Source organism: Panthera onca, chromosome D3 (genome assembly GCF_046562875.1).
Source record: "Panthera onca isolate mPanOnc1 chromosome D3, mPanOnc1 haplotype 2, whole genome shotgun sequence".
NCBI classification, from domain to species: domain Eukaryota; kingdom Metazoa; phylum Chordata; class Mammalia; order Carnivora; family Felidae; genus Panthera; species Panthera onca.
In genome coordinates this window covers 426,185-453,787 of record NC_138350.1, presented here as the reverse complement: position 1 = coordinate 453,787, position 27,603 = coordinate 426,185, and the positions used below count along the sequence as shown (strand labels likewise).

General features: G+C 50.7%; 1 protein-coding gene across 2 annotated transcripts; it reads right to left on the bottom strand.

Annotated features, from left to right (window-relative positions):
* Positions 1-290: 290 nt before the first annotated feature.
* Positions 291-25,946, bottom strand: ANKLE2 (ankyrin repeat and LEM domain containing 2). 2 transcript variants are annotated; one of them, XM_060612022.3, is made up of 13 exons: positions 25,784-25,946; positions 18,122-18,595; positions 15,488-15,694; positions 14,169-14,362; positions 13,900-14,088; positions 11,281-11,403; positions 8,589-8,655; positions 7,774-7,946; positions 5,995-6,101; positions 4,959-5,143; positions 3,917-4,562; positions 2,347-2,478; positions 291-1,986 (listed from the first exon to the last, which is right to left on the bottom strand). In XM_060612022.3, the coding sequence occupies exons 2-13, from the start codon at positions 18,588-18,590 to the stop codon at positions 1,782-1,784; spliced, it is 2,697 nt and encodes an 898-aa protein (XP_060468005.1). In that variant the 5' UTR covers positions 18,591-18,595; positions 25,784-25,946; the 3' UTR covers positions 291-1,781. The 2 variants fall into 2 exon arrangements, with proteins under 2 accessions (XP_060468005.1, XP_060468004.1); XM_060612021.3 differs by lacking the exon at positions 25,784-25,946 and adding an exon at positions 24,779-25,023.
* Positions 25,947-27,603: the final 1,657 nt, after the last annotated feature.

The following is a 27,603-nucleotide window of genomic DNA, read 5'->3' as shown; positions in this document are numbered from 1 at the left end:
CAAATTCACCACCATCAGATTAATGTACTGTTTCATCACAACACTGCTTAAGATTTTACTAAAAACGGTACTTGCCCAGACACCAGTGAGAGCAGTCTTTCTGAAAGCTTAGAATTATTACCACATGGTTTTAATAATAATTTCATTAAGTAGCTTAAAAAACAATGCAAAATCACCTTAAGACACACGATAATGCATTCATTGAGGCCAGGGCCACCTTCTATAAACAAATGAGGAAATAGTCAAAGATGACCTAAAACCTCAGAAAACAAGAACCACAGTCTGCAAAATTAGGACAGAAACACTTTTAATTTCCATCTGGATATTTACAACAACATACAGGACAGTACGGTAAGGTTTTATAGAAAACAGATTGCCACTGTGAATATGCTATCTGTATTCTAATTTCTTTTGAGAACAAAGATGCCTTTTATAAACGCCATTGGCTTTTAGAATAGAATGTATTTTTCTGTGTTTTATCTAGATTGTCACACCAGTGTTACACACTCTATGCAACAACCTTTAAAATTTTTAAATCTAAATCTAGATTCCAATATTCCTGACCTCTTATTAACACATGAAAGAAATAAACTTTTTTTAAACACAAGTTCCCAGAGTTTTCATAGAAAAAAAAAAAAAAAAACCTCATGCCTACTGAGTATCTCTGTATATTCTCAAAAAAGCAAGTTTCAGGAAAATAAAAAATAATTTACAAAAGGCACTGAATTTAGCAAAAATTGGTAGAGCTTTGCATTTTGGATAACACTGGACATGCTCACAGAGCACCAGCAGCGTGTGAGCGGTCACGTACACCCGAGAAAGGTCGGCCCTCAACGTGGGACCGTGGGTTGGGTGTCAGTCATGGCAGTGGTTCTAAGGTGGCCCCCACGCTCCAGGCAGACCCCCCAAGAAGTCACGGCCAAAGGGAAGCTGAAATAAATGCACTACGGTAACTGACCAGGACTCCGAGATAAACCTCTAGTTTCTGTACTAAAACACAACACTTTTACACAGGAAATCGGAAGGAAATGAATTCGAAAATATGCAATACATTTGAAAACCAGAGAACAACTTAAAGATCATTTTATTGGTATCACTCTGGCAACTAAACAAAGTAACTGCAGGTGCAGGTTTCTTAGGTCTGCTGCTGGCCTGTCCAGTGCTACGGACGGTTCCTAGGACTCCTACAGACTAGAGGATTTATTCCCAGAGAAAACCTAGTTTAATGTTTGTAACGACCCAAATTAGAAACATTGCTGCAAGTCTAAGACCTATTTAAGGTTCGTCTACTGCCGGACAGCCATCTTTATCAACTGGCCTAATCCACTGGGATCCACTGGCAAAACAAAGATTTTTCTATCATGAACTAGAAAGTCCAAGACTCCTTCCCAGAAAAAGAAGACGACACAAAATTCATCTGTTCTAAGAACGGAACTGAAGTGAATGAAGCTATTCGAGGGGCGCCACCGCCGATCTGGCCGCCCCAACTCTGGCACCCACAACCTGCCGTCCGCCTGGGACGGTGAGCTCGAGTCTGCGTCGGTACAAGTGACAATTCTCAGAAAATCTGTATCCGAGTTTGCTTTCATCAAGTTCTCCCAAAACACCAGAGAACGAAATTTTATACAAAAAAATGTGCATTTTCTAAAATTCTTTTAACTCTCAAAATGAGAATAAATTAATCAGAATATATTCTTTTTGGTAGAATTTTAGCAATAAACACGTTACCCTTCTTTCTTTACAAACACAGAATAAAAGACGCCCAGCAGCTGGCACCAGCCCTACAAGGCCGTGAGCTGGGCCAGGCGCGCCATCCTGCGGAGGCGGCCCCCGCCTGCGGGGCTATAGCGCCCAGGGCTGCCCAGGCCCGGGGAGTGGGGTGTGGGGCCGGGCTTCCCGGGGCTTCTCCCTGGGCTGCAGCTGTGGGGGCCGCCAAGATCCGGCTGCCGACACTCCAGCCTCCCTTTCAGCGCGGGGCTCGGCCAACTGAGGAAACCAAGAAAGGTCTGTCAGCATGGATGGTGACGTGGGCCCCGCGCCCCAACCCTGCGAGGCCTGTGGATTCACAGCACACAAGCTCTTCCACACGAGTCCCGTGTGGCCCTGAACAAGAGCCCCGGCTGCTTCCATCCTCTGCCCCGACCTTGTTGGCAGCACCCGGTCCCCTTTCTCCCTAACTGCAGACCCCTTGTCTGTGCAGGCAGCCACATGTCAGCGTGGCCGACCCATCTGCCAGTGTCCCAGATAAGCCACTGCGTGCACACACGCGACTCAGAACCAGACCGTTCTGGAAGGCGGCCACCAACAGCCCCCATATGAGACCGGTGACCCTGCAGGCCCACTGACCTCTGTCTGTCTGAGGGGGAGAAGCATAGGACGGCGCTCTTCCACCTGTGGACAGCCGGGTACCGCTGTGGGTCCACATCCGTACCCTCCAGAGCGGCCAACACATCCCGATCCAGTTTGGACGGCTCCTCTCTGCCAGGCAGAAAAAAAGGAAAGAAAAAACAAAAACACCCATAGTTAGAAACACAGACTTCCAACACCATGATGTTCTGAACTCGAGGGCTGGGCACAGGAACAGAGCAGCAGGACGGAAGCACGGGCAGCCGGTCCGTTGCTGCCACTGCAGGGCTCGGCTGTCAGAGCTGCGGTGAGGGCTGTGGAGGACAAAAGCCACAGTGGCAGAGAGGACACACCATCCCACCGAAAATGCAATTCTGAGCATTGCCACCTCCGAAGGTCACCAACCAGAAGGCCGAGACTCCCCGGGATGCAGCACGGAGCTCTCAGCGCAGCTTCCCCAGAAGTACAGCAAGACGGGAGGCTGAGCTGGAAAGGAAAACGCGTCTCCCGCCAACTTGGAGGGTCACAAAAAGCACCAAGAGCTACAAACTCATCAAAGACATAGGAGCCAGGAGCGCACGTCCAACCAGGTTGCGGGCAGAAAAAAGCTTCAGGAGAATTAGGATGGCGCCACGTGCTCCCACATCCACCCCACAGCCTCCCACGTCCACCCCCACCCCCACGTGCTCCCACGTGCTCCCACGTCCACCCCCGCAGCCTCCCACATGCTCCCACGTCTACCTCTCACGGCCTCCCACCATGTTCCCACGTCCACCCCATGGTCTCCCACGTCCACCCCCACCCCCATGGCCTCCCATGTGCTCCCAGGTCCACCCCTACCCCCACGTGCTCCCACGTCCACCCCCACGGCCTCCTACGTGCTCCCACGTCTACCCTCACGGCCTCCCACCATGTTCCCACGTCCACCCCATGGCCTCCCACGTCCACCCCCACCCCCATGGCCTCCCACGTGCTCCCAGGTCCACCCCTACCCCCACGTGCTCCCACGTCCACCCCCCAGCTTCCCACGGCCTCCCACCCTGTTCCACATCCACCCCCACCCCCATGACCTCCCACAGGCTCCGTCCACCCCTGCAGCTTCCCTCGTGCTCCCACGTCTACCGTCACGGCCTCCCACCATGTTCCCACATCCACCCCATGGCCTCTGACGTCCACGCCACCCCCATGACCCCCCGTGTGCTCCAACGTCCACCCTCGCAGCCTCCCACGTGCTCCTACGTCTATCCCCACGGCCTCCTACCATGTTCCCACGTCCGCTCCCACGACTTCCCACGTCCACCCCGGCAGCCTCCCACGTGCTCCCACGTCTACCCTCATGGCCTCCCACCATGTTCCCACATCCACCCCACAGCCTCCCACGTCCACCCCCATCCCCATGAACTCCCACATGGTCCCACGTCTACCCTCACCGCCTCCCGCCATGTTCCCACATCCACCCCCACCCCCATGACCTCCCATGTGCTCCCACGTCTACCCCCACGGCCTCCTGCCATGTTCCGTTCCCAGGTCTACTCCCACAGCCTCCCACACGCACACGACCCACTCATACCCAAAAAGGAAGAGCCTCTGGATGGGCTCCTTCCTAGCTGGGACCCCTGAGGGCTCTGGGGATGGGGAACTGTAGCTCTGCTGTGCCTCGTGCCCAGGAGCGTCGGGACCCAGGAGTATCTTAGCAATTCTGGCGGATATTTCATTTTCTGTCCTCATTTGCTCATTTGTAAGAGCATCGGCAGCAGACGGCTCTAACAAGTCCCTCTCCACCGCATCCGTTCTTGTTGTCGGGCTCCGTCTGTCTGCAGTTTTCATATTTTTATTTGGGGTCTTAGAAAAGTTACTTCCTAGATCTTGCAAATTTAGTTTATCAAACTCAACAGTCAGGCCCGGCACCGGTGAGAGAAGGGCTTCCTCCCCACGCGGGGCTTCTGGCCGCCTCCTCCCCAGAGTCTGGCCTCCGCTTAGGGGGCTACAAAATCCATTCTTGCTGCTGTGGGCACTGGTCAGGGTGGAGGCTTCTATGAGTTCGGTCTCCTGCTCCAAGGGAAGGATGTCACACTCCAAGTCCCCAAAAGTGCCAAGTGTGGGCCGGGTGTTGTTCCGAGCTGTGTTCTGCCGATTTTTAATCTCCTCCAAGCTCAATTCGTCATCTTCGTCCAGAAACGCCCTCACGGAGATGGAATTGCTGCACTTCCGGTGGCCTGCAAGGGAGAGGAGCAGTTGTGCAGAGGTGCGGGCGACGCACTCTGCGACACGTCAGGCAGCGCGGCTGCAAATCCCTGGGACCAGCCAGAAACCAGCCTCTTGCCGAGGCCGCCTCCTCAGCCCCTGACAGATGTGAGTTCCCTGGGAAAAGCCAAACAGAAAGCACAGCCTCCAGGCCCAGCACCCTGCCCTCAAAGGCAGGAAAAGGAGAAGGAAGTCAAGGGTAGGCACATGCGGTCAGGACGGTGGCTGGCACCTCCCATGACTCGCCAGGACATAAGGGGCAGGCGGAGCAGCAGGCGTCTGCCCGTTCACGTGGACGTGCTTCCTGGTCCGCGGCCACTGGACAGGGTCCGCGTCCTGAGAACCTACATGTGCCTGCGCGTCCTTACCAGAGACAGAGGCGTCCTGATGGCTGGCTTCATTTTCTCCCGACTCTTGGGCGTCGTTGCGCACTTCCTGGGGAGCGAGATATTCTTCTAGTTTTTGTAGACCCTCCTGGGAAGACAAGTCAACAAAGCAGCCCAGAAAGTCCCAGTACTCGACCCAGGGATACCCCAGCTCATGAGCCAGCTCCCTGCAGGAAGAGATACCATCCATCAGTTGGAAAACCAGTCGGAAAAAACGCTCACAGAACCAACTATACAGAAAAGAGCCACTTTGTGCTAAAGTGTGCAAGTAATGCCTGTACTTCTGGTTATGATTTTTACTTTATCCTAAATATGGGGCTAAGATAGCAGTTTTTATTTTCTAAAGCAGGCCAGGAATGAGAGTGGTTTCACTCACGAACTGTTACACTGAATGCATTAAAGTCACGGCAAGGAGGCCTCGACCACCCCACTCACACCACAAACGACTCTGGTTTTGGCTGAGCACATAAATAAACGTTTGGAAGTTCTTTTGAGGTTCAAGTTGTCAACCTGAAACTAGGCACGTTATATATGTGTGTGTACATACAGACACACACACACACACACACATATACATACATATACATACAGGGAGGCGGGGGGGCACATATTTTGAGAAAAGGCTCTGAAACAACTCAGTGTAGCCTTATTTGATGACGCTGTATTCAGCATCTTGATGGTGGGAAAAATGCTTTTCTGGGACTTTTTACTAGTAGTTTCAAGCCACACCTTCTTCTTGTGTTTTATTTCCTCCTTTACTGCCAAGAGGGCACCCTCTGTATGACACGTCACACAAAACACTGTGAACCCAGGCACGCTACCCATCAATCCTGCCGGGAGAGTGGCTGCCACGGCGGGATCACACCTCAGTAAAGAGGCTTTATGTCCCCCCAGTGAATGCTTCCCAGGAATGACATTTTGAAGGCGGCTGTTAACTGGTTTCAACACAGACACACGCAGCGGACGAAAGGACACTGCTACTCAGCTCCGTGTCGCTTCATACTGCGCTGGCAAGTACCTTCCCACTCTCTCTACGCCTCTTTCTGGATCCGTCTTCCTGACACTGTGAAAGAAGCCCGCTTTCTCTCGAGGTGGGGTCTTCCAGAGCCTGCGGAAGTCTTCTGCCTGAGGAGAAACCGGATGGGGCGGTGCTCACCCAAGTCACAGGTGAACGAACAGAACCAGCGAGCACCTCCCAGCGCCCCTCCTCCCTCCCCCTCTGGTCTGGCAGCCGGACGGCCTCAGGGCGGCGCTCACACAGAGGCAAGGCTCCGTGGGGGCGTGGTCCTGCTTCCTTCCAGGGGCCCAGGCTGGGCTGGGAGGGTCGGAGCTTCCCGCAGGGACCCCGAGGCCAACACTGGAGAGCTGCCACCCTCAAGCCACTTTCCCATCACATAAGAGTAAATGCATGTTTATGTGTTCAGGTCACTCTTAACTAGAGTCTTCTTTTACACAAATGAATCTAATCTTAACTAATAACACCTGTTTTTGGAGACACTTCTATAACTGCACATAACTATTTAAAATTATTATTATTTTTGGAGCGCCTGGGTGGCTCAGTTAAGCATCCAACTCTTGGTTTTGGCTCAGCTCATGATCTCATGGCTCCTGGGTTTGAGCCCCACGTCGGGCTCTGCACTGACAGTGTGGAGCCTGCTTGGGATTGTCTCTCCCTCTCTCTCTATTCCTCCCCTGCTCACGTGCACTTTCTCCCTCAAAAGAAATAGACTTTAAAAAATAAATGAAATGATTTATCTTTACATTTCGTTCAGATGGTAGGTCTCATGTCAAGTGATTTTTGTTTTTTTTTCAGATTTGATTTTTAAGTAGGGGCATGTGGGTGGTTCAGTCTATTAACCTGACTTCAGCTCAGGTCACAATCTCGCGTTTCATGGGTTCAAGCCCTGCACTGGGCTTTGTGCTGACAGCTTAGAGTCTGGAGCCTGCTTCGGATTCTGTGTCTCCCTCTCTCTCAAAAATAAACATTAAAAAAAAAAAAAAAAAGATTTTATCTTTAAGTAATCTCCACACTCAACATTGCCAATGTTGGGCTTGAACTCATAACCCTGAGATCAAGAGTCTCACGCTCCACCCATCAAGACAGCCAGGTGCCTCTTTTTAAAAAAAAAAAAAAAAAAAAAAAAATTAAATTTATTTATTTTGAGCGAGAACAAGCAAGGGAGGAACAGAGAGAGAGGAAGAGAGACAGAATCCCAAGCAGGCTCTGCACTCCCGGCAAGGAGCCCAATGTGGGGCTTGAATTCACAACTCTGAGATCAAGACCTAAGCTGAGATCAAGAAGAGGTGGACGCTTAACCGACTAAGCCAGCCAGGCGCCCCTTTAAAATTATTTTTAATGAGAGGAAAATGACACACAGTGTATGAAATACCTCGGCCCAGAAGGTGAACTGCACAGTTTGCAAATGCAAGTTTCCTAGTGACAATACAAATCCAGGAATATGGGAACAGACAGCCAGGCTAGACCAGCATGTACTGTGAGAAGGGCCACTGACACAGACCGGAGCACCGGGTGATGACAGCATGGAGGGTCAGCCCAGGTAAACTTCACTTCTCTCATGTATGGGCTCACCACCGCATCCGCTCTGGCTAGCGAGTGAGGAACAGGGTTAAGACACGTTCTGGTTTCTCCAGCAGATGTTCTCAAGCCTTGTCACCAACTGACTACGATTCCATAAGTCCTGGTCTCAACACCAAACACAAAGCAAGAGCTGGAACACCCGGCACTTCTGGTGGGGATGGCCAGGAGCTGGTTCCAGAAGCTTCCACAGCAGCTCACCTTGGATGGGCTGAGGGGCCCTGCAAAGGCTCGCAGGGTCAGAACAGGGTCTCTGGGGCCGCCTCCACCATGGCTGACGTGAGAGGTCTCGGTCATCTGGTCTGAAGACCACAACTCCCCGATCACCGGAGACGACGTGTCCTCAGCTCTCAGGAGTGGCACGTAGTAGTGGCCTGGGAGGAGGAGACACCGGCTAAAAGCATCTGCTTGGGCAGGTCCTCACCTCAATGCCGCGTCAGGCAGCCTCAGAAACACCAGGGTTTTGCAAGCTGTTCAGTGATAAAAAGGCTGCAAAAACTCTAAAAGGTGCAAAAGCTCTGGAGCCAAAAGACCTGGGGAAGCGGCCAGTTTTTGCCAGACTCAATCAGCCACACATTATTCCTCTGCCAGGAAAATAAGGGGAAGGAAGGAAGGGCAGCAGCAGACTTCCTCACCCCCAGGTACTAAAAGGACTGGGCCTGTGTGAACAACATTAGCATAATGGGAATCTGAGAATTGTTAAAAAGAGAAAGTTCGATTTTAACTCTCTTTTTTAATAATTTTTTTTTAAGTTTATTTATTTTTGAGAGAGAAACATGCAAGTGGGGGAGAGGGTCCTGCTGCACGAGACACGGGCAGGGATGACGGGGTGAAGCCACGAGCAATAGTCAAAGGACAGACAACCCACGTCTCTCGGAAAAGCTCAGGCTTCAAAGGAGGGATGACAGGACAACAAGATGGCATTGAGCTGGGGGTTCAGGAAGCAGAAGACGACCCTCAGGCTGTCACCTGAGAGAGGATCCACTCCCACGACGCCAGGCCAGGGTCCCCCTTACCCTTTAAGTACTCTCTGATCCGCTCCTTCAGCTCCACAGACTTATTTTTGCTTCTTTCACAAATGACCTATTTTAAAAAGACACAGTATGTGAACACTTTAAATCTTAATTTGTCACATTTTTATCATTAAAATAATTTTATAAAAGCAAGTTTTAAGGTTAACAAAAAAAGGATAGTGTCCTAATGGTAAATATTTCATCAAACTCACAACCAAAAAACCCATGTTGAACAGTACAATTTTCTCCCAAAACGTTCTATAAAAGCTAAAGGGGTCAGGACAAGAAAAACAAACCCTGGGAGTGAACTGATTTTCTTTCTTCGTGTTACCCTACACTTTCTAGTTTTCCTCAAGGAAAGGCATGTTCAGTTAGGCAAACGCAGGCAGAGACACTTGTAATTTTTAGTTCTATGAGCTCCAATGCCTGGGGGCCTGTTTGTTGCTCTTGTTTGGATGGGTTAAAACAGAGTTCCTATTTAACGAGAATACGGTGTTTTATTCTTGCTACTCTAAAATCAACTTTCTTCCTTAAAGAATTGCAGGATGTTTCAAGAACATTTTTACTAGAAATAATAAAAAACCACAATAACCTTAAAATAAGGAAGGAACTACAAAATTACCATCTCCTGCCAGCTTGTGAAAAAAACAAACTCTACTCTGTAAGTAGTGCAACTATTTTTTCAAATGTGTAACTGATTGTGAGGAAAGGCAAATGTTTTTTTTTTTTTTTTTTTTTTTTTACTGTTTATTTTTTATTCTTGAGACAGAGCATGAACAGGGGAGGGGCAGAGAGAGCGGGAGACACAGAATCCAAAGCAGGCTCCAGGCTCCGAGCTGTCAGCACAGAGCCCGACGCGGGACTCGAACCCACGAACTGTGAGATCATGACCTGAGCCGAGGTCGGATGCTCAACCAACTGAGCCACCCAGGCGCCCCGAAAGGCAAATGCTTTAAAGAATACCAGTTACTGGGGCACCTGAGTGGCTCAGTCCATGAAGTGTCCAACTTCGGATCAGGTCACGATCTCACGGTTCGTGGGTTCAAGTCCCGCATCGGGCTCTGTGCTGACAGCTCGGAGCCTGGAGCCTGCTTGATATTCTGTGTCTCCCTCTCTCTCTGCCCCTCCCACACTCATGTTCTGTCTCTGTCTTTCTCTTTCTCAAAAATAAACAAGCATTGGGGCGCCTGGGTGGCGCAGTCGGTTAAGCGTCCGACTTCAGCCAGGTCACGATCTCGCGGTCCGTGAGTTCGAGCCCCGCGTCGGGCTCTGGGCTGATGGCTCGGAGCCTGGAGCCTGTTTCCGATTCTGTGTCTCCCTCTCTCTCTGCCCCTCCTCCGTTCATGCTCTGTCTCTTTCTGTCCCAAAAATAAATTAAAAAAAAATAAAAAAATAAAAAAATAAAAAAATAAACAAGCATTAAAAAATTTTTTTTTAATTTAAAAAGAATAGCAGTTACCAAAGACCATCTTATATTGAATAAATATACATACCTATGCACACAAACAGTTGAGTCAGACATACATGTGAAAAATAATAGTAATTTTCTGAGTTACAGAATGAAAAATTTTTTCTTTACATGTATTGTAGTTTCTATAGAAAATGGGCACTATCTTCGTAACCATAGCAACTACACAGGTGGCATTTGCTACCAGATTAAGATCCTTGCAGATTCCATCTCAAGGGCTGGCTGACCCAGGTCAGCTTGCCAACAGCTCCGATGCACAGTACAAATCACCCTTCTTTCAGTTTCCGTCAGGTCCACCTCCCTCCCCACCTCACTTCTGCCCTCTCTAAGGCACATTTTGCTCAACGGCCAGTATCAATCCTAACAAGGCTTGTATAGGTCAGGTGAGAATGTCTGGGAGGGGCTTAGGACAGCGGCTGGTACATCATGAGCTAAACACGTCAGCTTTCAGTACCATCGTCCTCATCACTGCCATCACCCACCTCACCACCATCATCACTGTCATCACCATTGCCAGCACCACTAGCACCATCATCCCCGGCCTTATCGTCATCACCGCCACCATCTCCCTCGTCGTCATCACCACCATCACCACCATCATCATCATAATCACTGTCATCCCCATCTCCATTATCACCGTCACCACCAGCACCAACATCACCATCATCCCCATCATCCCCACCATTTCCCTCATTATCACCACCTCTCCACTGTCATCCTCACCACCTTCTCATTACCATCAGCAACATCATCATCACCCAAACGACCAACACCGTCACCTCCTCTGTTCTCCAGTTCCCTGGTCAACTGAGGTACGCACAGAGGAAACTTGATTAAAGCCAGGAGCTAGGCCTGTTACTCAGTAATCATGGTTCTAAGATGTGCCTGTGACGCAAACATGTTCAAACAGTTACTGTGACTTCACAGTGACTCTAACTTTGTGTATTTTCATATCTAGTACTATGTAGTACGGCAATTTAGTAGATACTTACAGACGCATCTGGATGGTTCAGTTGGTTAAGTGTCCGACTCTTGCTTTCGGCTCGGGTCACGATCTCACAGTTTGTGAGATGGAACCCCACATCGGGCTCTGGGCAGACAGTGCGGAACCTGCTTGGGATTCCCTCACTCTCTGACCCTCCCCCACTCATGTGCACGTGCACACACATGCAGATGCTCTCTCAAAAATGTAAACAAATAAACTTAAAACCAAAAATAAATACTTACATCTTCAGGAGTTTTATCATATTTATTCCTTGGGTTTTTTACAATCAAAGGGTGTGAAGAAAGCACATTGACCACGTCTGCATTCCCAAACTTACAAGCAAAATGCAATGGTGTGTCATAGCCCTGTGAGAGGTGCAGAGGAAGAATATTTATTTATGTTTGTCTCATAAAGTTGCTTTAAGATAAAAATAGGTATTTAGCAGAACAAAAAACGCTCAAAAACAAAAGACCCTAGAAAGACATTGTTTTTATAACTGAGACATAATTGGCGTGTTAACACTTACCCTCACTTGAAGCCAGAGCTTGAGGCCAGCCCAGCACCCCACTTAACAGGTGCCCAGGCCCAGACGGAGCTGACAAGTGAGCTGGGGCATAACTACCGCTCAGTAAACTGCATTTTTAACAATTCAGGGCCCAGTACAAAGTCCTATGATCAATGCTCAAAAGGTGAGGTACACAGATGGATGCAATACCCAGAATAAAACAAAGTCTGTGAACCTGGTCTGCCCTCAACCCTCTCTCGCGGCCAACACCACAGTAAATGAGACTCTCTGCTCCTGACCTCAGGATGCTTCCCAACGCTCCCCGGATACTTTCCACTGAGGCCTACAGATCAGCGGGCCTTCGACTAACAGCGTCCCTGAGCCCAAGAGCTGTGGAGCCCGCCTCAACCGGGCACCCTCACTTGCAACGGCCACAGGCTCAAATGCAGCACATCCGAGACAGAACCCACTCCCGTCGACCAGGGCCAGGAACTCAATGCCACGGTCCACCTGTGACTACCAAGGATGGCACGTGCCAGCTCGCAAGTCCCCCACGTGCCGGCCTCCCCTTAGCCTCTGGCACAGGCTTCCGAGACTCCTCGTGGGCCTTGCCGCTTGCACTCGCACTCACACCGCCACCTTGTGCATCCCCCAGAGGTGATCCAAGTGATCCCGTGGGAACAAATATCCTCCAGGAGGCACCCGCTCCCTGTTCCACACCCTCCAGGACCACCTCACCATCCCACACGACTTCCCACACGAACCCGGAGAGGTCTGGGTGTCTGCCCGTAGCAGTGCTGACCGCACCCTGCCCGCTCGTCCAGGTTGGCAAGCTGCCTCAGCCAAGGGCAGCCACGCTGCTCTATGCGTGTCTGAGGCCACGATGACACAGAAAGAACGAGCAGACTCGTGTTCCAGTATAGCTTCATTTACCAAAACAGGCCGGCCTTTCCTAGATCTGCTCTGGTGCACTCTCTGTATTAGCACTTTCTCAATTCATGCTGTCCTGGGGACACTCCTGCTCTGGGCCCGAGATCCATTCATAGCCTGACCTCCTGTGCCAGGCCCGCAGAGGCGGGGGGACACCGATCGCGGCACAGCAGGGGTGAGTGTTTCCACTCAGCACCTAACAGCCCGCGTCCTTCTGGCCACCCCGCTCCCTGGCACCACAGAACATCCGTCTCTAACCTGTTCCGAGCTCTGCAAACGTGACTCCCGCCTCTGCCCGCATTCCTGCCGGGAACCGCTTCTCCTGCCCAGACAGCAGGCTCTGGGTGCTTCTCACCGACACTGGGCTCTGCCAAGCCAGGTACTTGTGTCTAATACTTTGATTCCTACTCTTAGTGAGTTCTGCTCAAAGATAGCCTATAACATCTAATTTCAAGAACTTATTAAGTGTTCCTTCTGGATGTACATATGCATATCTTCTGTAAATACTGTATTTTCTGTAGGGCACACGCTTCTCTGTTTTACCTTTCAAGTCACACTTCCTGATTGTAATAACCAAGTCAGGAATCCTTCCTTATTGAGTCTAAAGCACAGAACTCTGTGCTCCTTCTGTCTTCTTTTACAATTAGTAATGCTTCCATATGTATAATCATCGCTTTCTCCCATACCTCCTTCTAGAATTGTGCCAGATTGGCCAAATGTGTCTTCACTCCCTCTTTTCTCTCTTGTTAATTTAAAGGTTACCCTTGCTCTGCGACCGTGGAGTTTGATGTGTCCCATTCAGTATGTGTCATGAAATAGTGAGTCATGACACCTTCAGCACGCTTGTCGTTCCCTCTCCTAACAACCACAACTTTCCCAACTCCTGGGCTTGCTCAGGGCTCACAAGTCTTGGCTGTAAGCTATCACTGGGTTCTGCTTTACAGAACTATGTAAAATTCTTCTGTTTTAACAATTCTTACATAAGCCTTATGCACCATTAAAAACCAAACCTTTGAGATTTTTACCTCCACAGGAAAGATTCCTCATATTAGGTGGGGGGAAAAAAAAACCACACAGAACCCTCGAATAAAAGGCACCACAACCTCTTACTTTCTTTTCTCTCTAGGTTTTGGCGTTGGCTCAGCCTCTCATCAAAGCCCAGCTCAGGTCTCCCCGGACAAAGGCCAGGAGGGACGTGTTCCTGCAGCAACTCTGGCCACAGGTGAGACCCACGTACACCCCGCCTGGGGCGGCAGATCTCCTATGTGTGAACAGATCCCGTCCCCACCCCTAACTCGAAGGCAGCTGAGCGCAATGAACGCGCGTCTCCTGTCCCACCCTCCACGTGCATGGCGATGCGGGGAAATGCACACGGGGACACCAAGCTTGCTGCCAGGCTGACATGACCTCTCCTAGGAGCACTCACCACTTTGTCAGGCGTGTTTAGGTACAGGTCGACGATGTAATAGATGCGCTGCTGCAGCATGTTCTGGTCATCATCCGGGTACATGAGTCGCATAAACTCGGGGTTTTCCAGAGTCTCTAGGGTCAGCTGGCAGATAGAAGCCTGATTCTCTTTGGCAGCAACATGCATAACATTGTACCGACATCCTTCCTGAAAGAAGACTGTAGGTGTGAGCTTCATTTCTGCCAAGCACGGTCTTCCGAGGCTAACGGTGCTAGAAGCAGGCTTACCTGCACAATGGTGGGATTGTCCCCCGAACCAATCAGATACCGGGGGTTACTCCAGGTGAGATCGGAAAAGGTGTCGTCTTCTCCCTTCTCCACAGCCTTTCGAAGTTTGGCAGTGAGATCCTGAGTACGGGGGGTTTTGTAACTGTTGGCTCGCTCTTTGTTTACAGTTTCAGACTCAGGTGGGTACAAACCATCTGTCATCAAGAGAAAGGATTTAAGAATGTTTAACTTCACCAACATTTTCTCATCACCCACTGTGTGCTACGCTGAGGCCGCAGAAATCGCCCCCACACAAGCTCATCACCACCTAGTTGGGAATGCGCTAGCCAACAGCGGGGCACAAACGTGCCACCACAGCAGGAGTCCAAGTGCAAAAGGGCCTGAGCGGCCTGCAGCTAGAAAAGGCTGCGAGGAGGGTGAGGACACACCACCGCACGCACACAGGAACCTCCACGCGCACGGAGCACGCCCACGAACGCACAGTGAGCCAAGACTATTTGTCGTTTTAATTACAACACCCGAGAATGTCTGAAAACAATCTGAGCACTTTCACCGACTGCAAAGAGGGAAACCTCTAAGTATTAGAAATCACTGTGGCTTCGTCTACGAAGCACCTGTGTGAGCAGAGGAAGGAAGCAGAGGAAAACAGGCTGGCGGAGCTTTCGACTGAAGGCCGTATGTCCATAAGGAGAGGGTGCGTTCCCCGGGAGCCCCAGCCAGCCTGGGAAGCAGGACAGCTGCGGGCTCCAGGAGGGGGCAAGGCGGAGCGTGGGCCACGGTCAGAGGCTGCTGGGGTTCTGCACAAGGCCTACCGAAAAGGCCTCTCACGAGACCCCTGTTCAGAGCTGGAGCAGGTGTGGTGGGATTCCGGGCTGCAGGGCTCCCCCCGCAGGCCAGCTCCAGGTCCGCAGGACTATGTGTGCCAAAGCAGGCACCACCGTCCTAGAAGTAGGTGTGGCTGCAGGCGGGAAGGAGACAGGTCCCAGCATCTAAAAAAGCCCCAAGATCCCATGGCAGCAGGCAGAGAGGGAGACAGAGGCAGCAGAAGGGAAGGGCCAACAGTGGCCTTGTCAGGTTCAGGGCCCACTCAGTGCCCCGCTGCCTCTACCCTCGGGGTCCCTAGTCCTTCCCAGACCAGGTGACCGACCCACTCTCCTTCGGCTACTCCGTGGCCTAGGCCTCAGCTCTCTACTTCCTGGCAAACTGGACTTCTCTCAAAGGAGGAGAAAACCAGTCACAACACATCAGGAAAGAGGGCCCAGAAACCACCAGGGGTAACCCTGACAGCAGTACCAGAAGCTGACTGCTATATAACTCACCTTTCAGCCCACCACTGCTCATGAGTGGTGCTGTTTTCACAGGAGAAAGTGCTGAAGAGGCTTTGCTGGGAGAAGGGAAATAATCACAAAGTCCTCTAGCAAATTTCTCAGCATCTTCTCTACTTGAAAAAGCTTTAAATCGAGATCCTTTGATCATTCTGACAGCTTGCAGTGCTTCCTTTTTATCTTCATAAACATGAATCCTTTCTGTGTAGGAAAAGTAACAGGGAAATCACAGAGAAGTAACTGGCTCACACCCGAAGGCCCCGAGTTTCATAATAACCATTACCAGCTGTCTGATTTCTTTCACATTAGTATTTCAGATTTGTTTCTTAAAGGTTTTATTTTTAAGTAATCTCTACACCTAATGTGGGGCCTGAACTCACGACCCCAAGATCAAGAGTTGCACACTCCTCCAACTGAGCCAGCCAGGTGCCCCAGTATTTCAGGTTTTTAATCTTAAAGCCATTTTTAAAAAATGTTGACTTCTTTTTGAGAGACACAGAGACGCATACATGCACAGGGGAGGGGCAGAGAGAGAGACAGAGGATCTGAAGGGGGTCCTGTGCTGACAGCTGTCAGCACAGAGCCCGATGTGGGGCTTGAGCTCACAAACCGTGAAATCATGACCTGAGCCAAGTCATTCTTGAGAAAAAGGGCCTTAGCTAGTCAAAACAACACAGTTAATAAGACTGATCATATGCACGGACGTGAATGTAAATAATGTGTATGCTATACACGTGTAACTTTACTGTATCTAAGGATACGATTTCATACTGAAAAAGAAAACTCCTGGGTTAATGTTATAAATAAAAATAACAAAAAAAGCAAGTTAAAAATTATGACTATTGCAAGAGAATTTTAAACATAATTTTGGGTGGGGAATGCCTTTCTAAGTGTACCAAGAAACCCAGAATACATAAAGGAAAAGTTCCTATTACATAAGAATATTAAAGTTCTGTAGGCGAACTATCACAATCAAGCTTGCTTGAAACTCTCAAAAATACATAAAATACAAATGGGAAGAAAAAAAAATTTTTTAATGGGGAGAAATAAATTTTAACCAATATAAGAGAAGAATAGTAATGTCTATTGCCCAGTAAAAACGGTCAGTAGATATGACCAACAGATTCATACAATTAATAATAAATTAAAACCATATAAAAAGTAACTGACCTACAAGACAGAGATTTCCCTTATTCAAAAGATAAAAAGGAAAGTTCAATAACATGGAGTTTGGCTGACAGAACGGAAACAAGACTTCCCTTTTTACAGATATAAAACCTTGCGTTCAATACTGTAGACAGACTGGAAAAGTTACTCTCTCAAACACAGTGCGTACTAACAGCTTCTGGGGGGCAGTGGCTTTCAAAGGAAAATGCACACCTTTTGGGGTGTCTGGGTGGCTCAGTTAGTTGGTCGAGCATCCGACTCTTGACTCTGGCTCAGGTCATGATCTCATGGTTCCTAGGTGGCTCAGTCAGTCAAGCGTCTGACTTTGGCTCAGGTCATGAACTCAAGGTTCGTGAGTTGGCCCACAGTGGCCTGTCGGCCGTCAGCAGAGCCCACTTCACATCCTCTCTCCCCCCCCTCTCTGCCCCTCCCCTGCTCGCGCGTGCTCTCTCAAAATAAACATTCAGTTCTACTCATGGTACATAATGTGTCTAATCTCCTATTTTGGGGTGCCACCACAAATGATATCACAATAGTGATAGTCTGGATTTCTGACATTCTAATCAATATCAGGCTTTCATTAATTCTTTCCAATGCTACCTACTCTAGTCTTGTTTAAAATTGCAATTCTTGGGGCGCCTGGGTGGCTCAGTCGGTTCAGCGTCCGACTTCAGCTCAGGTCATGATCTCGCGGTCTGTGAGTTCAAGCCCCGTGTCAGGCTCTGTGCTGACAGCTCAGAGCCTGGAGCCTGTTTCAGATTCTATGTCTCCCTCTCTCTCTGACCCTCCCCTGTTCATGCTCTGTCTCTGTCAAAAATAAATAAACGTTAAAAAAAAAAATTAAGGGGCGCCTGGGTGGCTCGGTCAGTTAAGCGTCCGACTTCGGCTCAGGTCATGATCTCACGGTCCGTGGGTTCGAGCCCCGCGTCAGGCTCTATGCTGACAGCTCAGAGCCTGGAGCCTGTTTCAGATTCTGTGTCTCCCTCTCTCTGTGACCCTCCCCCGTTCATGCTCTGTCTCTCTCTGTCTCAAAAATAAATAAACGTTAAAAAAAAAATTAAAAAAAAAAAATTAAAAAAAAATAAAATAAAATTGCAATTCTTTCATGTTGAAAATTACTTATAGCTGCATTAGCCATTTACATTAACATAAAAGGGGTTCAGCTTATATTGAATAAAAAAAAAGGAGGGAGAAGATTAATCAAGAAATGGTAGCCAGCCAAAAACTACTTGCAAGTGAAGCATGTCTCACAGAATCCAACTTTCTTTATAAAAATTCACATGTCACATGTAGATTTACAAATAATTCAGCAGAATTCTATACAAAAATGCTGACGATGGTTCATTTGGGGCAATGCCATTATGGGGCCTAATTCTTCTCTGTAGTTTGTGATTTTCAAAATCACCTTCCCCTGCTGTCCATCCACCCCATGTGAGAAACACCAGGTGCCTGTCACATTACCATTTCTTGCAGGGATGTCCTCGTACGCCGGGCATACCCCATAGTACAGAGGCGGCCCTGCAGAGGCCGTCACCATGGCTTTGTGACCGTTGACCCCAGTGGCAGCACCGAAGGACAGAGAGCAGGTCTTAGACATCACGACATCTTCCTCTGGAGGATTCAAGCCCACGCTGTAACCAAAATCTCTGTCCTCAGACAAGCCAACCTGCTCAGGTTGGCTCCCTACAGCCGACTTCCGATTTCTCTGTGCGTCCTGGCTTATGGTTGTGGCTCCTGACATGTCGTGGCCAGGAGGCTGTGAAGGCAGTGTTCTTCCATGCTCCAGTAGAGCCTGAGCCAATTTTTTCTCAAAAATGAACCTTGTGGTTGATGTAATGGGTCCACATTTCAATCCAGCTTTCACAATTTCTTCTCTAAGGTCATCTGGATTCAGGAGTTTCAATCGAGCCAAGATAGCGTCCATTGTCATCTCACCTAGGCCAAGACAAGAATTAATCTGATGGTGAGAAGTACATTGTTTTCTTTTTTTTTCTTTTTTTTACATTTATTTATTTTTGAGACAGAGAGAGACAGAGCATGAACAGGGGAGGGTCAGAGAGAGAGGGAGACACAGAATCTGAAACAGGCTCCAGGATCTGAGCTGTCAGCACAGAGCCCGACGCGGGGCTCGAACTCACGGACCGTGAGCCAAAGTCGGACGCTTAACCGACTGAGCCACCCAGGCGCCCCTGGGTGTCGGACGCTTAACCGACTGAGCCACCCAGGCGCCCCTACATTGTTTTCTTATGAGCAACAAAACAAAAAACACAAGTGGCAAAAATGCTGGCTTCAGTTTCATTTCAAGCCAGTGTTTGTCCATATTTTTGGTAGTCTATGAGCCTCCTATGAGAGCTTTCTGAAAGTGTTTCCCAATTGATCATAATCTAACCAAATTTAGATAAGCAATTTCTGGTTTATTTGGATAAGAATCTTAGAACCTGATACTATTACGTGACACAATCACACTAACTTTCTTTTTTTTTTCAATGTTTTTTTTTTTTTTTTTTTTTTTTTATTTTTATTTTTGGGACAGAGAGAGACAGAGCATGAACGGGGGAGGGGCAGAGAGAGAGGGAGACACAGAATCGGAAACAGGCTCCAGGCTCCGAGCCATCAGCACAGAGTCTGACGCGGGGCTCGAACTCACGGACCGCGAGATCGTGACCTGGCTGAAGTCGGACGCTTAACCGACTGCGCCACCCAGGCGCCCCAACACTAACTTTCTAAGTAGGTACTCACACTGGGGGAACAGGCACATCATTTGGTGCTACTTAGAGTGTAATCTAGAACAAACCCAAGGAGGGCATGTGAACAATATCCGTCAAAAATACAACTCTAGAGATGCATCCTACAGATACATGTGTACTTCATTCCATAAGTAAAGGAAATTATACAAAGATTTAACCAGAGGAGCCACAGAGATGGCTCTGGCAGTCACTTTGCTAATATTAAGTAGTTAATGTTTAAGGTTTTGGGGGGGCTTTCCACGTGCCTGGCTCCGGTGTAAGCACACTACACAAAGTATTTAACCAGCATGATTTCTCTGTGTGGCAGGTCTCACCACTGTTCACCCCACTTTACAGATGAAGAACCTGGATCACAGAGACGCTCAGTCACTTGTTCGAGTGACACAGCCACTCAGCGAGTGCATCTGAATTGGAGCAGGAGCTCTAATCCACACCTTCAGAGAAAGAGCAGGTCGCAGGTTTAAGTGTGGTCAGCAAGAATCGGGGAGAAAGAAGAAATATTGGGGTACAGACTAGCGTCGTAATGGGGCTGGAAACAAGCACTTAGGTGAGAAAAACTGGAGGCGTGAAGGACGGATGGATCAGAGGCCATGGGGAGGGGTGTGTGGGCCTGCAGGCAGCCTAGGATGACACTCAGATTTCTGGTCCAGGTGCCTATGAGTGACCTGACCCAAGGCAGAGAATACTAGAACTAGAAGAGGTGGAGACTTACGCACTGAGCATCAAAAACATCTTAATGCCTACCGATCAGGTGTTTCGATTTAGAAGAAGTTCAGAGTGGGAAAAATTGGTTGTGGGAGTCACAAGCACATAGATGCTGGCTCTAATGCCAATAATAAACCAGGAATAACAAGGAACAAACACAAAGACAGTGAGCCTAAAGTGGAACCTGACAGTAAAAAGAGAGAAACCCCTAGAGGAGATGAAGAGAAATGCACACACTGATACAAAATGAAACCAAGGAGTAGAGGGTTTTAGGAGGTGTTTACAAATGAAGTGATGGGACATCCAGGATTGACTTGAAAACACTCTAGCAGGGGGACCCATGGGGGGGCACCGTCGGCTAAGCATCCAATCTTGACCTTGGCTCAGGTCATGATCTCACAGTTTGTAAGTTCAGGCCCTGCATCAAACTCTGATGGTGTGGAGCCTGCTTGGGATTCTGTCTCACCCTCTCTCTGCCCCTTCCCTGCTTGTGCACCTGCTCTCTCTCTCTCTCTCTCAGAATAAATCAATAAAAAATACATAAAAATTAAAAAATAAATTATTCTAGCAGGAGAGCAAAGGAGGGAGGCAGTGAGAGATAAAAAAGATTCACAAAATATTAATACCCATTGTAGCTGGATGATAGCTATCAGCAAAGAGTTCTTATATTACCCCATCTTTTCTGTGAATTTCTTTTTTAAAAAACTTTTAATGCCGGGGCACCTGGGTGGCTCAGCTGGTTGAGCATCTGACTTCAGCTCAGGTCATGACCTCACAACTTGTGGGTTCAAGCCCCGTGTCGGGCTCTGTGCTGACAGCTTGGAGCATGCTTCGGATGCTCTCTCTCTCAAAAATAAATAAACGTTAAATTGTTGTTTTTTTTTTTTTAACTTTTAATACCATCTCTCCCCACCCAACTCCAAGATTTCAAGACTGGCTATTACTTATTGGCAAAGGGGATACTGGCCTTTTAAACAATGAGTGTACCGCACAGAACCCCAAACCTGCCACAGAACTTCAAGGGGAGGGCCTATTGACCACTCCACCTAGGGGGGTACCCAGGTGATTCCCTACAAACCTCGATATAAGAGCAACAGAGGTGGCTCAATGATGGGAAACTGATGTGAACGTCACAAAGTAGGTCAAAGTCACATGCAAGGGGTTGGGATAACTGGGGCAGACGCTCCAAATAAACAGAGAGGCCACACCCATTCCTAGAAAAGTCCAGTCTTCATGCCATTCCTGTGTCTCTGCTCTAAAGCCACCCTTCTGATCTGGGCTAGTTTGTCCTTGCAACCAAGCAAGCCCTAAACAGAACAATTCCATCACATCACGGCACTAACTGTGTGACCTTGGACAAGTTATGTAAACTCTAAGCCTCAGTTTCCTCATCTATAAAATGGATATAATGACAGTTCTACCCCTCAGGCTACAGTAAGAGTGAGGTAAAAAATACATGTAAAGTCCGTGCTGCTAGGTTTGACACTGACAAATTATCCACAACTATCAGTTTTAGTTATTAGGTTACACTGGCTTATTATTTTGTAGCACATATAATATGTTAGAAAGTCAATCTGAATTAAAACAAAACCACTGCTTTAATACACTGTTTAATACACACTGTAATACAGTATACGAATACCTGCTCACCTGTACCAAATAAAGAATAAAGCAGAAACTCCCAGTAGGAGTGGAGTATGGAAACTGGACAGGAAGAATGGACAGAGGGCCAGCACAGGGGAGAAAAACATCTCTGAACATCACTCTTATGTTCTGACTTTTGGAAACATGTTTTTGGGGGGTGCCTGGGGAGGCTCAGTAGGTTGAGTGTCCGACTTGGGCTCAGGTCATGATCTCACAGTTCATGAGTTTGAGCCCCGTGTCGGGCTCTGTGTTGATGCTCAGAGCCTGGAGCCTGCTTTGGATTCTGTGTCTCCCTCTGTCTCTGCCCCTCCCCTGCTTGTGCTCTGTCTCTCTCTGTCTTTCAAAAATGAATAAATGTTAAAAAAAAAAAAAAGAATAAAAGAAACACATTTGTGATTCACATACTAAAAAATAAGTAAATAAGCGAAAAGATGGAGAAAGACCTTCCAAGTGGACAACAGAAGCGCAAGGAGTGGTGGTGAACGAACCCAGTGACTGTACATTCGACAGGTCCACGATCCTGAAGCTGCTTTACACCAGCCTGAGGGGTCAGCAAGCACCTGAATACACCATGGCTAAGGAGAGTCCAGTTCCTCACTGACAGAAGGGAGTCACAAGCAAGGAGGCTAGAAATGGGGTCAGCAAACATCCATAAAGGGCCACAGACTAAGGGTGAGACTTGTGAGCGAGAAGGTCTCTCGAACACTCAAGAACAGCTACAGATCCAGCAAGACTGAAAAACCAGGTGGGGGCTGGATTTGGCTGGCAAGATGCGGTCTGCCGACCCTCGGGCTGGAATCCAAAGTATCGGCCAAACCCTGACTGACAGAGAGACAGAGATGACGGTACGGGAAACCCAGTCAGGTCTGCGAGCTGAGTGAACACTCCCAGGCTGTCCTACTCCTAGTGATTATGTAAGCTACTAACATCAGGGAATCTAAACGAATGGCATAGATTTAACTTTTTATTTTGAAAAAAACTATAAACACAAACAATGGTATGGGAAGTTCCTGGGGACCCATCGCTGGTGACAGTGCCGCACCCAAATCAGGGAAGTGACACCGGCTAAGCCTCACCAGTGTCGGACTCTGCTCTTCTTTGTACGTGCTTCCAGCACCACCCATCACGTGGATAAAGTCATGATCACAGAACTGTCCCCCCCCAACCTCCTCCGCTGTCCCCAGACCCTGGCAACCACTAATTTGTTCTCTTCCACCGTAATCTTTCAAGAACATTCTGATAAATGGAATCACACCCTCTAAACCTCCTTGGCTTTTTTCAATCAGCACGATACTCCTGAGACACACCACCATCTCCTTCCTTCTCACTGCTGAGCAGCAATTCGTGGTGTGAACATGCCAGTCTTATTACCCTTTTGTCCCTCGAGAAACATTTGGGCTTTTCCCAGTTCTTGGAAACTACAAGTAGTTATAAGCATTCACACACGGGTTTTTGTGTAAAAATGTTTTCATGTCTCTAGGATAAATGCCCAAAAATACAGTGCACAGTTACGTTTGTGAGAAACTGCCAAATTGATTTCAGAGTGGCTGCCCCTGTAACATTTCCACCAGCAGTAAATGAGAGACCCAGTTTCTCAGCATTTCCACCAGCAGCTTGCGGTACTGGCTACTTTCATTTTAGTCATTTTAACAAGTGCAGTATCTCGTTGGAGGTTTAATCTGTGTCTCACCACTGGCTGGCGACGTTGAGCATCTTTTCGCACACACGTTTGCTTCACACTAGTTTTGTAATTTTTTATAAGTCTAAAAAATGACTTCAGGGACACCTGGGTGGCTCAGTCGGCTGAGCGTCCAACTGTTGATTTTGGCTCAGGTCATGATCTAACGGGTTGCTGGGATCCAGCCCCGTGTCGGGCTCTGCATGGACAGTATGGAGCCTGCTTGGGATTCTCTCTCCCCCTCTCTCTGCCCTTCCCCTGCTCGTGAGAGAATACAAGTACCTCTCTCTCTCTCTCAAAAACAAATAAATAATCTTAAAAAAAAAGGGGGGGGGGCGCTCCCAACCCTGACCTCGTGGCCCCACACACCATTTAGCTTCAGCACGCAGGCGGTGTGCAGTCTCGGCGTCGTGCGGCTACTTGGCAGAGGGCTGGCGGTGTGACCGGACAAATCAGCGTGCTATTTTCTCAACATACCGGCTAAAACTCTCTCCAGGAGGCGAGGAAAGGGAAGCAACCCAAGGACGGAGGGGAAGCGGACCGGGTGTCAGCAGGCCTACAATCCCAGCCGGCCCCAGCCTCCCAGCCGCGTGCTCTCAACCACCGGCGGGCCTTCCTGGGGCCTGTCTGCTCAGCTGCAGGGCCAGGACACCAGAAGTAAGCCATCCGTACGGACCCTGACGGTTAGCCCCGAGATCCGGAGACGCGGTCACTGACTTTACTTTCTGCTAATTAAACGCCATCCTCCTATCAGAGTACTTAAGGAACGACCGCTGATTCTCCAAAAAGAAACCCGACTTTCTGGCGAGGGTGAACTCAGTATGAAGAAGCAGGGTCCCTAACGCCTGCAGGCGCACACGGTCTGGGAAGCCCACCACTGTGGCACGGCAGAGCGAGGCCGCGAGGGAGAGGACCACAGCCCGCAGGGCCTGGAGAAGAACTCGGCCAAACGAAGGAGCCAAGCGGATGAAGACTGCCCGGAGACAGGGGCGCCACTCCCGCGGCTCCCCGCTTCCCTATCGCGTGCGCGTGAAGCCTCCGGGACTTACTCCGGGCCTTCGCCCAAAACACCAGACTCGGGCCCGCCAGGGGAGGGGGCAGAGCCCTGCCCCAGGACAGAGTTGAGGCCCTGGGAGGGGTGGGGACCCAGGCCGGGGGAATGAAAGGGACCCGGGCCGGGCGGAGGGAGAGGACCCAGGCCTGGGAGTGGAGGGGACCCAGGCCGGGCGAGGGGAGGGGACCCAGGCCACCAAGCTGAGGGGACCCGGGCCGGGCGAGGGGAGGGGACCCAGGCCAGCGAGCGGGGCGCGGGGAGGGGGGGCGGCGCTCGGGCCCAGGCCTCACCTGGGTCTAGGGCCGAGCTCGTGGCCGCGCCGGGCGGCGGGGCTGGACGCCCGCTCCGGCCCAGGCCCTGCGGCCGCTTATCCAGCCGCCGCACCAGCCAGCGCACCGCGATCAGCAGCACGGACGCCCCCAGCAGCTCCCAGACCAGCGCCGCCCACTCAGCCGCCGCCAGCCGCGTCCACAGCATCGCCGCCGCCCGGCCGCCGCCGCCGCCGCCGCCCGGTCGCCGCCGCCGCCGCCGCCGAGGAGGCCGCCCGCCTCAGGACCCCGCGACCCGAGCTGCCCGCGCTACTGCCTGACGGCGCCGCACGCAGGGGTGGTCGGTGCGGAGCCGGGACTGCACGCGGGGGCCGGGGCGCTCGCCCGCCGCGCCCCGTGGCCCGGCAAGGGAGCGAGGCCGCGGCCCCAGTCCCGGGGGGGGGGGGGGGGGGGTGGGGCAAGGGGCCGTCGAGCGCGCCGTCAGGCGGTAGCGGAGGCAGCTCGGGTCGCGAGGTCCTGAGGCGAACGGCGTCCTCGGCGGCGGCGCTCGGCCAAAGGGGGAAGCCCGGGACGGGCTGGGGAGGGCGGGGGCTCGCGGGCCGGGACGGGGGGGCGGGGGGGCCGAGGGCGGCCCGGAAGGCGGGCGGAGGGGGCGGTGGCATCTGGACGCCGGGGGCCGGGGGGCGGCCGGGCGGGTCCCGGAGCCCGCGGGGGCGGCCCGAGGTCCGGCGCGCGAGCCAGGGCGGGGGCGAGCCGGGGCCTGGGCGTTGGCCGGCGGCGCCCCCGCGAGCGCGCTAGCTCCGCGCGGCCCCAGTGGGAGCGGGGCTGCTCGCGGGATCGGAGCGACCCAGCTTCTCCGGGCCGGAGTCGGCGTTTTGTTCTCCTGGACCCGCTGTGAGGCGGCATTCGTGACCGCCTGGGCTTTTAGAGAACCAAGTTCTCCCGCGCCAGACAAAGCAGGCGACCGGGCAGCTGCCGCGTGTGCGCGGGAGAGCTGCTCCCTGCCGCCCGTGAAGCTGGCCTTACCTGGCCGGCCGGCGTTGCATCGCCGTGGCCCGAGCGAAGCTGTTTCCTCCCGGCCCTGGCCCTGGGGCGCGGAGGGCTTCCCCGCGGAGCGGGTGCCCGCCGCTGTAGTCTAGCCAGGCTCCAGGCTGCGTGATCCCGTCCCTTCCACGTTGGCGCAGAGGGGCCTGGAGCCGAGCAGGGGTGGCTGCGGGGGGAGGGGTTGACTGAAGTAGCGGGGGTGGGGGAAGGGCTGTAGGGGCTGACGGAAACGTTATGCTCGTCAGGCTTGTCAGAACTCTCCGACGTGTACGATGAAAAGGGTGACTCTTCTGTAACATTTGGAAGCTTCTTTTTTGAGAGGGAGCGTGCACGCAAGCAGGGGAGGGGCAGAGAGACAGCGAGAGAGAATCTCAAGCCGGCCCGAGCTACCAGCAAAGGCCAACGTGGGGCTCCCGCCGAAATCAAGAGTTGGATGCTTAAGGACTGAGCCGCCCATTCGCCCTTGTAACTCAGATTTTTTTTTTTTTTTTTTTTTTTTTAATGGAAAAACCCTGAAGAAATCCAATTGACGTCTTTGGTAAAAGCAAATGTAAGTGGATTGGGCAGCAAAGAGTCAGTAAATTTGAGGGTGAGTGAAGTGCAGATGAAACCGCAGTGAGATACTGCTTTACACCCAGCAGAATGGTTGATTTTGGGGAGACTGGCGTACTCTTGGCATTCTCCTACGCTGCTGGCGCGAGTAAAATGAGTTAACCACCGGGGAAAACAGGCAGTTTCTCATAAGCAGACAAACTCTGCTCTATGGCCCAGCAGTGCAGGCTTCCCTTAGGTATGAAAAGGGACGGGCACACAATGTTTGTGGCAGTCCCAAACAGGAAACGCCCAGGTGTCTGGATAAACTCTGGAAGAATGCACAAATTGTGGAACCGTCATTTGAAAGTCCTATGGTGCTGTACCATTCAGCAATAACGCGGATGATTCTGAAAACCACGCTAAGCACAAAGACCCCACACAAAAGCGCACACGGTACAATTCCATTTGTAGGGGTCTCAAGAACGAGCAAAGCTTGTGGTCACTCAGGGCAGTGGTTGCCTCTGGGTGGGGTGGTTAACCGGGAAGGGACATGAAAACCTTTACTGTGAAGGAAATGTTCCACATCTTGCTTGGGTCGATAATGACAGGTGCACACAGGCGGCTGGATGGTTGCCCAAATCTGTCCGTGTTTTAGTGTAAATTTTGCGTACATTTAAAAAGGTAGAGGGCGCTTGGGTGGCTCAGTCGGTTGAGCCTGCGACTTCAGCTCAGGTCATGATCTCACAGTTCGTGAGTTCGAGCCCCGTGTCGGGCTCTGTACTGAAAGCTCAGAGCCTGGAGGGAGCCTGCTTCGGATTCTGCGTCTCCCTGTCTCTCTGCCCCTCCCATGCTCATGCTCTGTCTCTCAATAATAAATAAACATAAAAAAAATATGTATATTATATATATTATATACATATATAACATGCACATTTAAAGCTCACAGTCAAAATGAAGCATCCTGTGAGGTACTTCATAAGCTAGCCTCTATCTCCCACCCTGTGGAGTTCGGGCCCAGACTACGTGCAAAGCCGGCAGACCATTTCCTCCAGCAGTTCCCAGGCCACGTGGGGGGCTGAGTGGGTGAGAACCTCCAGGTACTTCCCCAGAGCCGCTGCCCTCCCGCCCCGGTGCTGCGGTTGGTCCACACACATTCAACTCGGGAGAGGTACACTGTCCCCAAGGGATGTCGTTGTGCTGCTCCTGAGCCCTTCGGGAGGGGGGCCGGGATGTGAGAAGGCCCGCCCCACACCAAACAGCAAGAACAA